The 13,484-nt window shown below is 32.9% G+C and overlaps 1 protein-coding gene across 1 annotated transcript; it reads right to left on the minus strand.

The window, feature by feature from the left end:
- Nucleotides 1-35: 35 nt before the first annotated feature.
- Nucleotides 36-12,053, minus strand: LOC104892126 (aluminum-activated malate transporter 8). The gene is made up of 7 exons (XM_010677958.3): nt 11,955-12,053; nt 4,247-4,538; nt 3,948-4,088; nt 3,296-3,568; nt 2,533-2,660; nt 2,150-2,293; nt 36-602 (listed from the first exon to the last, which is right to left on the minus strand). The coding sequence occupies exons 1-7, from the start codon at nt 12,051-12,053 to the stop codon at nt 36-38; spliced, it is 1,644 nt and encodes a 547-aa protein (XP_010676260.2).
- Nucleotides 12,054-13,484: the final 1,431 nt, after the last annotated feature.

Consider the following 13,484-nt stretch of genomic DNA (forward strand, 5'->3'; position numbering starts at 1 on the left):
CTTAAACCATGCATGCCTCAATCAAAAATAGAGCTTCACGTGCATGTTATTATAAGTGAAGGGCTATTAACACTAACAGTATTATTTACATTTGAGCACTTGTTAGCAACCCCTATATCTCCTTCTTTACAACTCCCAAGCTTTTGAGGCTTCTGATCACATATGATCACATCTACACATTTGGCCTCATTACGATCACCATCATCGTACATTGGATTCACAATGCCTCGGTGAAGTTTCGCCGTCGGTTTCGAGGTCTCCGGTGAGACAGTAGCCTCCACTTCTTCCTTGAAATGAGCTAGCTTAGCAAGTTCATGGACAGCTTCTGCTATTTTCTCCACACAATTGGTAATATTAACGAGTATTGATGCGACAGTAGCATCAGGGACAAGTGCTATGATATTTTCTGGTCCATATAACATAGTTTTGAGAATATCTTCAAGTTCTTTTGCAGCTTGCTTTGAGTTTTCTACATGAATGTCTACTTGCTTAGGGTTAGCCTTTTTTTCAATGGATGAAGCCATTTCCCTTAATGCTTTGCTTGTTTCAATGCTCATCTTAGAGCATGAATCTTTAATTTGTCTACGAAATCCCAATGGTGCCTGCATTATTGTGATTGAAAATTGCATTAGGTCATCAATTAAGTCACATTAATTTCCTATTCCAATTAATAATCTTAATTAAGCCTCTAGGATCTAAATTTAACAAATACTATAAGCCTAAAACTAAAAATCTACTAATTAAGGGCCCGTTTGGTATTACTGTGAGTTTTTGGTTTTTATGATGTTAGAATCATATGATATAACTAGTATTATAAACTTAAACTTGGTCATAATGATAATAATCATGCAAGCTAATTTTGAAAACTGACAACTAAAAATTGGACTGTTTCTGGTTTTCATATTATGGTTTTTAGTTTTCAAAAAAACTGAAAACTGAAAACGATAACGAACGGGCCCTTAGCTGATCCTATACTCTTTCACGTTCCCCTAAAATATAGGTAGATAGATTTATGAATGTAAAAAAAACAAAATGAGAATTAGATTTCTAATATTTGATTTGTTCAGTGATAAATTGTATACATATATGTGTGTCTAGAATAAGAAATGAGAAAGTAATAAGAAGACTTCTCATAAGTTGACATGTCTCTTGTCGTCTATCTGTAAGTTCACAGGCCCGGTTCTGAGGGTAGGCGAGGAGTGCCACCGCCCAGGGCCCACGATCGTGTGGGGCCCAAAAAAAATTAATTATGATCAGTTTCCTTATTGCTGCGCATATTCTTCCATATTCCTATTGTCAAACTTCATAACTACCTCAATAATTACTGTTTCAATCCACAAATCATCCATTAATTTCACTACTTCCAAAGTTCCAAAGATGTTCAATGAAAACTGTTTGACCTCTCCAATTCAGTTTTTGATTACCAATATTCTAAATTTTCTATTTCTAAATTTCAAATTTTAAATATCATATGAAAAATATCCCTCCGTTTCAAAATATAAGGCACGTACGATGTTCAAGGTCGTATTTTGACCACTAATTACTCTCAATTTATATTGATAAAATATTTTAAAAAAATTATGTTATTATAGTATTTTTCAAGACGGATCCAACAGTATAATTTTTATAATTTTTGTTTACCATATTATGAGAGATACTTTTGATCAAAACAAATTTTTGTAAAGCGTAAATACCTTATATTAAATTGTGCAATATTTGTGCAATATTTGTGCAATTTTTAATAATATTATGTGCTTATTTTTTATTGGTGTCATTAACAAAATGTAGATTATAGTTTTAGGTACGAAGGCTTTAATTATATGACCTATAAAATATTAGGATCGACTCATATAAGGGCCTTTATTTTTAGGTCTGCCTAGGGCCCATAAATTATCAGGATCGGCACTGTAAGTTCAAAATTGTCTTTAATTACTTTTCTTTATAACTTTTGATATATGGTTGTTAAAAAAAGAAACTTCATTTTTCATTTCGGAAAATTAGGGGGTTTTATGATGTATATACATGCTAATACGTAACAACTTATAGAAGTTTATTTTGCCTATAACTTTTAGCCATTTCATATTTGTGTGGAAAATATACATAGTTTTCAGTTATATATAGACTATAATATTATGACATCGAGATATACCTTGACTTCATTGTTGATAAATCCACAAAGAGTTTCTATGTGGTAAGCACATTGCCGAGTAAGAGCTCCTATTTTGACGTACTGTTTCCAAGGATGGCACAACCTAAATTGGCCATGGCATGGCTCCAATCGCGCAAAATTTGCCTGAAAAAAAAATGTACTACTTAGTACAATCATGTATTCTTCACAGAAAAAAGGGACAAAAAAGTTTCACATATTGCATATAATGGCATGCAACTCTTTTTTTGTAGCATTGGCACCATTAACACAGTTTTAAAAATTAGTGATGGCAGTAATAGAAATAAATTGATGTAAACAACCTGAAAAGTAAAATATGGTGTAAAAAGAAAATTGTAAAAACTTGTTTTTATAGAAGAACATACCAAATTTTCTTCATTATTTTTGGAAGCAAGGACACTCTTATGACTGTGGAGGTAGGATTTGCCATCTATCTTGGAGTTTGTGATGATCATGTCATTGTCAGGAATAGTAAAATAATCCTCTTCAAACCCTGTCAGCATGTAGAAAAATCAGCATTTTTCCTTGAAAAAATTGTCATTCTAGTATATTCCATCATTTTGTACATAGTTGTTAATATTTTTTAGGTCAAAGTTTTTTAATTTTGTCAGAACTCTTTTTACTAACAACATGTACAAAATTTTATATTACCATGTATATTAGGATTTTGTTATATTCGTTATGATATACATATTAAATATCAGTGAACATACTAAAAGTGGAACAATTATTTTAGCGAATGGAAGAAAATTACTCCCTACGTTCCATTTTAATTTACATACTTACACTTTTCATGCATGTCAATGCAAAACTTTGAGGACATATATCTTTAATTTTGTATTTGTAAAAATTATAAAAAATACATATTAATGAAATAAATGTTATGATAAATCTAACAAGATCCCACATGACTTATATTTTCATCCGCGTATAAATCATAAATGATGGTCAAAGTGTGAAATTTGTGAATAGTGTAAAATATCAAAGTGTGTAGATTAAAATGAAACGGATGTATAAATCATAAATGATGGTCAAAGTGTGAAATTTGTGAATAGTGTAAAATATCAAAGTGCGTAGATTAAAATGAAACGGATGAAATATTGATTAGTAGTCGATGTAGCCTTTTACCTTCCAAGAATTTAGCAAGTTTTTCAATGTTGCCAGCAATGAGATTGTGAAGATCTTCACCAGCCCAAACAGGGCAAATAAATATAGATACTATCAAACATGTTGCACCTCCAACTAAAATGGTCGACAATCTTTGATAAGCCAATTCTATGATCACTTCAACTCTATATCCTGAGACAGCTACTAAACTGAACGTTAATATGAAAATGAGTACGCCATAATCATATCTTTTCTTGATGCTCGGCACAAATCGTGTGAATGTCGACATTGCAGCTGCATATGATCAAAAATATGAACTCATTTTAGCCCCATGCAAAGAGTTTTCAATGGTGCGTGACTAGTGTTATATATGCTAAGAAGTACGAAAACTTTTTTTTCGTGCTACATACGATTAAGCACTCCAGTTACACGTACAGATTTAGTTGTCACATTGATAGTGTAATTTTAAATTATATCGTGACAATCAAATCTGAACGGAGTTAGCTATATATATACTTCCTCCGTTCCATAATAAGTGAAATACTTCTCTCGTTTATGTAAAGGAGAGTTTTTTTAGAGAAGTGTTTCACTTATTATATATGGAACGGAGGAAGTATATATTACGCTGTAAAACTAGTTGGTGATCAAGATTCATAAAGAGTGTGCACTTTACCTAATAAGAACACCAACAAGCCAAGGACAATTGGTTCTCCTTTGTTCCCAAAGAGAAGAGCTAAGTGTTGAGCCCCAACACCTAGTGCACCAGCTGTTAAGGTTGCAAAGCCTCTATTCAGACCTTTGCTTATAGTTGCACCTATTAATTATATAAGGAGAAAATTCATACATGTTAGAAAGAAAACACTAACATTAACACAAATTTAGTTCAATTTTAGTGATGAATTAACTTATTACATATATTTTCCGATACTGATTATATCTCATATCTCTAACATTATTACATAGAGAACTTACCTACACTGAACTCGAAAACGACGACGACAGTTAAGACTGCCCACATCCCTGAAACACCAAAGCCATCATATAGAGGTCGAACATAGTAAAACATGCTTACTAAAGTTAGAGCTAATGCCATTTTTAGAGAATGAATCATCCTCCTTGGATCATCTTTTGCTATCTTCTTTATATTTATAACTATCCCTAAACACTTCTCTTTTAACTTCACTAATATGTTTTCAAGTTTCTTCATTGCCCTTATGAAAATCCCATTATTTCCACCATTTTCCATTTTCAAACTTAGATAATCCTAGCTAAAAGTAATGAAATGATGGAGAAATGATGTGAAGAGATTCTTGAAGTGGGTGTAAATTTATACAAGAGTAAAAAGTTAGAGATGTACTTAGTTTAATGATGCATATATATGTTAATGTTGTTTATTAGAACAATAGGACAAAATATTAACCTAAAACAACAAAGTTTAGTGAGCTCCAAATGTGTAGCTGATGACAAAAGGTTTTGCCATGTATATATGCTGACAGAATTTTTTTATGATCCAAATTTAAATTCTCTTACAAAAGATTTTAAAATTGATACATGTTTTTTGGTATAAGACAGGAAACTACCACTAGATACATCATATATTCTTAAGCAGGGAGAATATTAACTTCTTAGGTCAGCTTTTGAAGCAGACTAGTTATATTGTTTTTACATTGCAAATTGCAAATTTCTTTTTGCTTTGATCTCACTTTCTTGGTGTTTTTTTTTTTCATGACAGTAAAAGAGTCATTGTAGTCTTAAAAATTTGTGTGGGTCGGTAGTGGTAACTAGCTAAAAGGAACTGTAAAGTCTAAAATATGCACTGTATTCCACTAATATATTGAAGGGGTCTGAAAAATTGTGTTCTTTTGGGTACTTCAGTTGTTTGAGTTGGTAGTTATGGGTTACTGTAAGGGTAAAAGTTTTTCTGAATCTATGTAGTGTAGTGTCCTATGAAATATATGTCATAATATGGAATTCTAGTGTCAACCTAAGTCGCACATAGACGGTATGGTACGGGTTTAAATTCGAAGAAGGAAACTTAAAAGGCAAGATTTCAAAATTTTAATTTTGAAATGAGTACACGTATCAATTTAGGAAATACATCATATCGGGGTACAATACGAGTATGTGACCTAGAAGAAGTATCCGTGTTACAGAGGTGTCAATCATGAGCCCTACCACATTTAATTAGAATGAAGGTTTATGTTGGGCGTTGGTACTTGGTGGGAGAGATGGTACTCATAAAGGGTGTGAGAATCACCATCGAGGTCGGTTAAGGATCTGTACAACTTTTCATACCCTTATTAGAATTCTCAACAACTTTTCATACCCATAATAAGTTTAAGGACTAATTCATATGTTTAATTTAATCGTGTGTAAACATAGGGTAAAATTAGGGTTGAGCAGTCCAACATATTTAGTAAGATCAGTTTAGATAAGTTCGGGTGAAAAAAGCACAATCTTTAGATCTATGTAAAGTGGTCACTTGAATTTTAATTGAACTAATTGGAATGTAATTAACAAGTTATTGTCCATAATAATGGGGGCGAATAAAACAATATATTAATTGAAATGAACAATTAAACAAATTACATGAAAATATAATAGAATAAAGTATAACGTGATTTTAGGTTTAAAAAAGAATACTAAACTTATTGGGCATCAGAATTTGCTTTTACGTTTATAAGATTACTTGAATGTGCCACTTATAATGTATAAAATAAATTATCCAAGTTGAAATGAAGGTTGAATTTTGTATTTAAATTATTGAAGGTTACATGGAGAAATAATTGATGTATGTGTTTGAGGAAAAACATGACTCTCAATATTCTTGGGTGTAAGTAATTAAAAGGTAAAATATACTCCCTTCATTTCAAATTATAGGACATGTAAACCATTTTTATGCACATGAAAAATCGGCGACCTTTTTTTCTCCGAATAATACGAAGTAATCGATCGTTAACCACATAATGAACAAAATACGCGAAATATATACTACATATAAACTTTGAAGTACGTAAATATTATAATGAAAAGAAAATCAAATCATACAATAATAGTGTTGTCTAATATGGCCAACAAATAAAAACTATGCTAAGACTAACAATTCTAATGATGAAAGTTAATTTAGAAAATTCTAGATAGGTCATATAATGTAAGGAAAAATCTTATATGCATGTCTTAAATTGTCTAGAAAAATCTTGTAAACTATCTATGTAAAAAAATCTAAGTTTAGAATATTTTAGTGTGTGTTAGAAATATCAAAGTCTAAAAAAATCTAAGTTAAATATCTAATTAGTGGAACTTAGTAGAAAAATCTAGATGATGTAATATTGGGTCTATAAATACCCAAGAGGTGATGTAACTCATTTTCAAGCAATGAATAAAAGAAACTATTTCATAAATTAGTCCACCACTCTTCCACAAATTCTATCATCTAATACAGTATCTAAAGGTATTTTTGGCAAGAGACTTGTCATAAATTCATAGTATCATTGATTTTCAAGTTATCGGTGGAGTCACAAATCACAATTCACAATGAGTCGGTTCAATCACAATGAATCGGCTCATTAGTTTTGACCCAAGAATTAGTAGGTTGTTTGAATACAATCAAACTTCGAGTTACAATCTTTTATTCAAAATCGACTTACCATTTAAGAAATGGCGGATTTAGGATTTTTATATAGGATGGGTCAAACTTATTGATTAATTTCTTTAAAAACCACCTGTTCCACCATACCTATTTGCATTACTATCCTAGATAGGTTACTTATAATTATTTTGGATTATGGGATAGGCCAAGACCCGGATAGACCACCCCCTAAATCCGCCCCTGCATTTAAGGTCATTTTGGATCGGATCTATCAGTAACAGGTTTAATTATATTACTTCCTTTCCATGGTCTGTTTTGCAAGTGCATTTATGTTGATATACGGCATATACCTAACTTATGCTGAGCTGATCACACAACATGAATGTATGGCAAGCATTTGGACATAGAGGTTTTTTTTTTTTAGTAAGGACAGAAATAACTATAAAGACTGAAAAGGAACATGAAAATATAGTGATAAGGTGACTCAATAGAACATGCAAAGGGTGATCAGTGATCAGTAATCAGAACAGTCCATAGCTTATCAAGCTTCTTCCTCACGAGTCACAAATCACATTACATGCAAAGTACTGCTGATTCATTATTTTAAGTGAAACTTTTAAGGGATTTTATAACTAAAACAAATAATAAGTCTAGCGAGAGGGCTGACAAACCAGTCCGATCCGGCCCTAGTTCGCTCCGAGTCGACTCCACCAAAAAAGTAATTCGAGGCGATTGCTTTTAAAAAGTCCGACTACGAGTCGGAGTAGGGTCGGAGTAGGATCTCATAAATAATCCGACATTCGAATCCGACTCTTACTTTGAGTCAATCAATCTTTTTTTCTTATTAATGTTACTGTATTATTTATGTATAACCTGACTTCGACTTTCAGCCAATTCTATTATATATGATTTTTCCCAACGAAGAAATGATTGTTAAAAAATAATAGTAATATTTAAATTATTTGCACTATATAAGATTTTCATATGATTTTTAAAATAAATTGTAATGATTAGATTATTGTATTATAGAACACTATTCTATTATATAAAAAAATGGGCAGAAAAATAAGTCGGGTCGTATGTTCGGATTCTGGGTCGGGTGTTCGGAGTCGGACCGGATTTAGAGTCGGATGTTCGTATTTTAAGCTGGTCAGATTCGGATGTTCAAATTTAGATGTCGGACTCGAATTTAAAATCCCACAGCAGCCCCCACCCCTCCCCTCACTCGCTCCCCCCTCCTCCCCTCCTCCCTCTCCTTTCCCTTCTTAACCCACCCAACCCCCTCCCCCTTCCATTCGCGCGCGCCGCCATACCCCCTCTCCCCTCCCTTTGCGTTGCCCCGCCTAGTTCCTTAGCTTCCTCCCCCCTCCCTTCGTGTTGCGCTGCCTAGTCCCAGCCCTTTCCCCTCCCTTCTCCACGCGCTGCCCAGTCCCCCTCCTGCAAACCCCCCACCTTCTTCTTCTTCTTTCCCCATCTTCTCCTGTTATGAGATTTTTGTTTCACTGTATTCCAAGGAATCGAAATTAAATTTCGCCAAATAATATTGTGTATTGTACTTTTTTTGAGGGGTATCGTATATTGCACATAAAAGTTCGTAACCATAAATATCAAATACAATAAATAATTTCAATTTAATTAATAAATGTAATTTTACAAGTTATTCATAACTTTTTCGTTTAACATAAATTACCTAAAATAAAAAATACAAAAAATAACAAATATAACATATTTAACGTCATTCATTATATATATATATATATATATATACAACTGCTGATGTGGAATAATGTGTGGTTAACATCAAATCATTACGGTGGGCTAACTCCTCAAATATCTCCAAAGCACTAAACTAACAAGACAATTTATCGTACGGTTTTTTCATCAAGTACCCCCGAATTTTCAGAAAATTCACCATTTATCCTCGCACTTTTCAAAATTCACTAGGTACGCTCGAGTTTTATGATAATACATCAAAATGCCTTTATGACTAACGACGATTAGTTATTAACCCTAATTAAATCATAATTAACCTACCTGAATCCTAATCCTTAACTCTTAAGCCATGGCCACTAATCCTAACCCTAACCTTTACCACCTAACCCCATAACCTCCCACCACCCAATCCATGCATCCCCCACCCACTACCCCCACCCCATCCTTGCAACCCCCCACCCACCACTTGACGAAATTCTGCAACCCTCATCGATTCTTCGCTTCCTTTTCCTTTGCAGGTAAATTCGGTATGACATGGTACTTAAAGCCTTGACACACTGAAGTCAGATCCGCAGAGAGCGGTGATCGACATAGGCCGACGGGAGGTTTCCACATCGCTAAAGCGCTTATTATTGTCAATGTTTCTCCGGTGTTTGTGGCTGCTTCGATGGTCACTAGTATTCCTGAGAGTGCTCCGATCTGGTGTGTGATACTCATCGGGGCTGGGTGGGAGTGAGCTGGGGTCGAGGAGGAATGGGGGTTGCAGGGATGGGTGGGGGAGGTGGTTGGGGTTGGCTGGTTGGGGAATTAGGGTGGGGTGGGGTTAGGTAAAAAATTAGGTTTAAGTAGGGTTCAAAAAAGTTAGGGTTAATGACTAACGCCAGTTGACGTCGTTAGTCATTGCAATTTTGATATATTATTATAAAACTTGGGGGTATCTTGTGAATTTTGAAAAATACGAGGATAATTGGTGAATTTTCTGAAAATTTGGGGTATTTGGTGAAAAAACCGTTTATATTATGATAGTTTTAGGGAGAAAGTTTATTGAAAAAACCAATCATATGAAACTAAAAAAATAAAATAAAAAGAGTTAAAGACAAAGCATGAAAAATTGTTGCTGAGTCAGATCTGACTGAAATCATGTAGCTTTATGAAGTTTGTGGGATATGTTACATTGAAGCTTATGATCTCTAAAAGCACCTCATCAAAGAATCATTCCCTTTTTGGAATAAAACTTTAATACAAAACAATTGCACAAAGTACATAAGCTTTCACCTCAAAGGAAAAAAGAAAAAAAGAAAAAAAAAAAGTAATTTCATAATTGCTTTCATTTTGCTTTGCCTTTTAATTTAGAGCAGGGATTTTCTATAAAATAATCTTATATTTTAAGTGTTTTTTCAAATAAACACCAAATTGAGATATCCAACTTGTAAAATGTAATTAAAGTTGATGAATTGATGATGATAGTCATATACGTGAAAATTTATATATATATATATATATATATATATATATATATATATATATATATATATATAAAGAGAGACTCTTTACCTTAATAATGTAATAATATTCAAAATCATTAACATTCATTATATTGTACAAGTTATCAGGGTTATTTTCCAAACAGATGCAAACTTGAATACTTGACGGTTATTTGTAAAAAGTACTTATAATACAGAATTATTAAACATAAATTCCTTTTAAGAAATCATCTCTATTTAATTATTAAGAGTTTATAGTTATTAGTACCCAAGATTTGGAAAAAATCTACCTTATATTACTACCTTTTGAAACTCTCTTTACCAAGATTTCTTTATTGTTGGTATTTCCCTTTTTATTTTATTGTTACCTACTTATCTTTGTCAAGGACTCAAGATAGTGGACTTCTACCCCATATTATTTCATGACATTATCCACTTGCTCTAGCTGGATAACATGAGAAGGGATGATTTATCAACTTTTTTCTGATGACTTTAAGACAATTTATACCAGATTCATTAGTCATTTAAAGTTTCAACTCACTTGCATTAAAGGGAATCAAGAACAAAAGTAAGGTTTATTTCATTTGTACGTTTTACATATATGTTCATTGTTGTTTTTTGACTTTTTAATCATATCCTTTTTCTATGTAATAGATCATATCATATACAGAAATTAGACCTTGCTTGATTGTATTTATCACTTATAAAGTTGAAAAGCCAATGGAAAGTTATAAGTCAAAAACGTCTTCTTATCACTTTAAAATAGATATATCCAAGTCAAATGAAACTTCACCTTACAATCATACGGCAATTAGGGGACTATTCTTTAGCCTTATAAAGTAAACTAATCACTTTTCTTATGATCAATGTGTGACTTTCACATGTGTTGTTTAGGGTAATGAGCTATGCATTATAGCTTCAACAAATACTCTTTATAGATAATAATTGATTTATGTTATAAGTGTGATTTAATATATTAACGGAAAAACTTTCAAAAATACCGTTTAGGTTCCAAAATAGTGTGATTTATTACCATATGAACACATGTAAATGTGATAATTGTAGTATATAATAACTCGTTTTTGGCCTGCATATGTATTACTATTTACTACTACTACTACCATCTCTTGGTTATTATGAAATTACAAATATTTCCTACATTTTTCGAATATATACTCACTTTTTGTTTGGTCCATTCAGTCACAAAATATATTTTGGTGATTGGGGTGTTTGATTTTAATATCAATAATTATTCAAAATCAGAGTTTTGATAGTCTTTTTTTTTTCCCCCCTCATATACAAGTTAGAGCTTATAAACAAAATTTAGCTTTTATAAGCGATACATTTAATTCAAGAAAACCAATAAGGATAGTATAATCCAATACACCATTATTGGAAGCTTGAACATAAGAGTGACTTGATCCGACCATATTTTAACACGATCATGACCCAATTAGAGCATAATCCAAACCTAAGATAACTCGACATTAACCATCCTAATCGAGATTGACTAAGTCAACCTAAACTCAAAATCGGCTGAATTCAACATGGTCCATATCAAACCCGACATTAAATTAAAAAAAATATACAAACAAATGGACCTAGAGCGAAATTATCCTAACTAAACCGAACTTGAACGAGCGTACACCTAACACGAACCAAGTACCGAAATTGATATCTATATCTGAAGACGGCTCCCCAATTTGTTAATTGGGTTTATAGCACGTCAACTCATTCGAGCTTCTCCTCTCCGGAGAAGCCAGAAATACCCATTCCACAGGATATTAAGTCACAAAGGATTGTGACTTGGTCATGTTGCGAGTTTTTCAACTTGCTGTTTCTTTGTCGCCCTAGTTGTGAAGCAGGTCCACCCTTCCCACTCCTCTGTTCAGGCCTCTTTCGCTCCTTTTCCATCAGCAGCAGACTCATGCAGTTCTCCAACCTTAAAGACCTCTGATGCGAGCAGATTTCTCCGAGCTTTAGTTATTTCCATTATTGTTCTTGTCCTTTAAGAGCATGTAACGCTCAGTTTGGTTTAGTTTCTTTGTTTTTGTTTTTTTTTAAAATGGATGCATTATCCTTAGGATGTAATTCCGCTTTTTAATTAATGTACATTTTCTCGATGTCAAAAAAAAAATGACTAGTGGATAATATAAAACGTCGTGGAAAAAACCTAACTAAAATTATACTTAAAAGACCACCACTATTGCCCCCCAAAAAAAGGGAGGTGCAAAATAAATCAGAAATTATTTAAGAGCAGCATCCAATGAAGTTAATTAAGCTGCCATTAATCATTTAATCAAATATTTGGTAGCTGCATTGCACATGCATCATGCATGAAGCAGGTAATTCTAGATCGCAATAAAAACGGTTCTTTTTATCCTTATTTTAGTGGTTAGCTTTACGTTTCTGAATATCCTGACTACATCTTTTGCCTAACATTAAAATTTACATTGGCTTTTTTATAATTCTTGTATCTTAAATGTATACATAATAGTATATATGACATAATGGTGGCGGTTATATTCGACCCTGTTGAAGACAGTTTTGTCCGATGAATGTAGAAAGTGTTATGAAAGAAGTACTATATTTGGAGTATTAAACTAAGACAACACTCCATACATACCTCACAACGTGACGACCTGCTCAACTGATGCTTTCGGTAGTTTTTTTTATATGTACTACTAGTGTATTTGAGTTTTAGTGTTCATTTTAATGGGCTAATATCTCAATTCTTGTTGGTCAAAACTGTTTCGCCTAAAAAACTAGTTAAAAGAGTGATGTATTACGGGTAAGAGTCAAATTCCGAGTTGGAATATAATTTCGAGTTTTGTCACTTGAGTCCTGCAAAGTAAGGAAAACTGGCTCGAGGGTGATCCGGGAAAGCGCCTCCAACACTTAAGTTAGTGACAGGCTAGTGAGAGAATGTGAGTAAGTCTAGAGAGATGCTCTGGTTTTATTAGGTGAGAATTGAATATCTGGTCATTGATGAGACTGTTGGTATTTATTGTGTTGGGAGATTTCCAGACATAAAACTCTTTTAAGGAGCATCCCTGTAGCTAGGAAGGAAAGTTGTTTTCTACCTGAAAAGCTGATGGACCTTTTTGGGAGCCTATGGCTTAGGCCCCTTAAAAGGACTTCCCATGATATTCATTGGGTCCGGTCATGGGTCCAAACAAACACTAATATAAATTGTGGGAAAATAATAATAAATAATTCTCTCTTATTTTTTATATTCTCAAAGTATAACAACTAAAATGAAACAAAGAAAGTATGATTTTGATCAAATAGATGAATACTCTTTTAGAAGCTCCACACAGCACTAAGGTAGAAATGAATTTTATTTTTTTTTGAGGGGAGAAAATGAATTATTTTACAGCCTCTATGGACAATCAAAATACAAATAAGGCAACTAGATTAAATG

The sequence above is a fragment of the Beta vulgaris genome, chromosome 5, assembly GCF_026745355.1.
Source record: "Beta vulgaris subsp. vulgaris cultivar EL10 chromosome 5, EL10.2, whole genome shotgun sequence".
Classification (NCBI taxonomy): domain Eukaryota; kingdom Viridiplantae; phylum Streptophyta; class Magnoliopsida; order Caryophyllales; family Amaranthaceae; genus Beta; species Beta vulgaris.

Coding starts and splice junctions, on each gene's coding strand:
- LOC104892126 (XM_010677958.3), bottom strand. CDS start 12,053: ATGGAAATAACTAAAGCTCGGAGAAATCTGCTCGCATCAGAGGTCTTT. Junction 4,089..4,246: donor CGTTTTCGAGTTCAGTGTAG/GTAAGTTCTCTA, acceptor TATAATTAATAG/GTGCAACTATAAGCAAAGGT. Junction 603..2,149: donor TTATCAACAATGAAGTCAAG/GTATATCTCGAT, acceptor ACAATAATGCAG/GCACCATTGGGATTTCGTAG.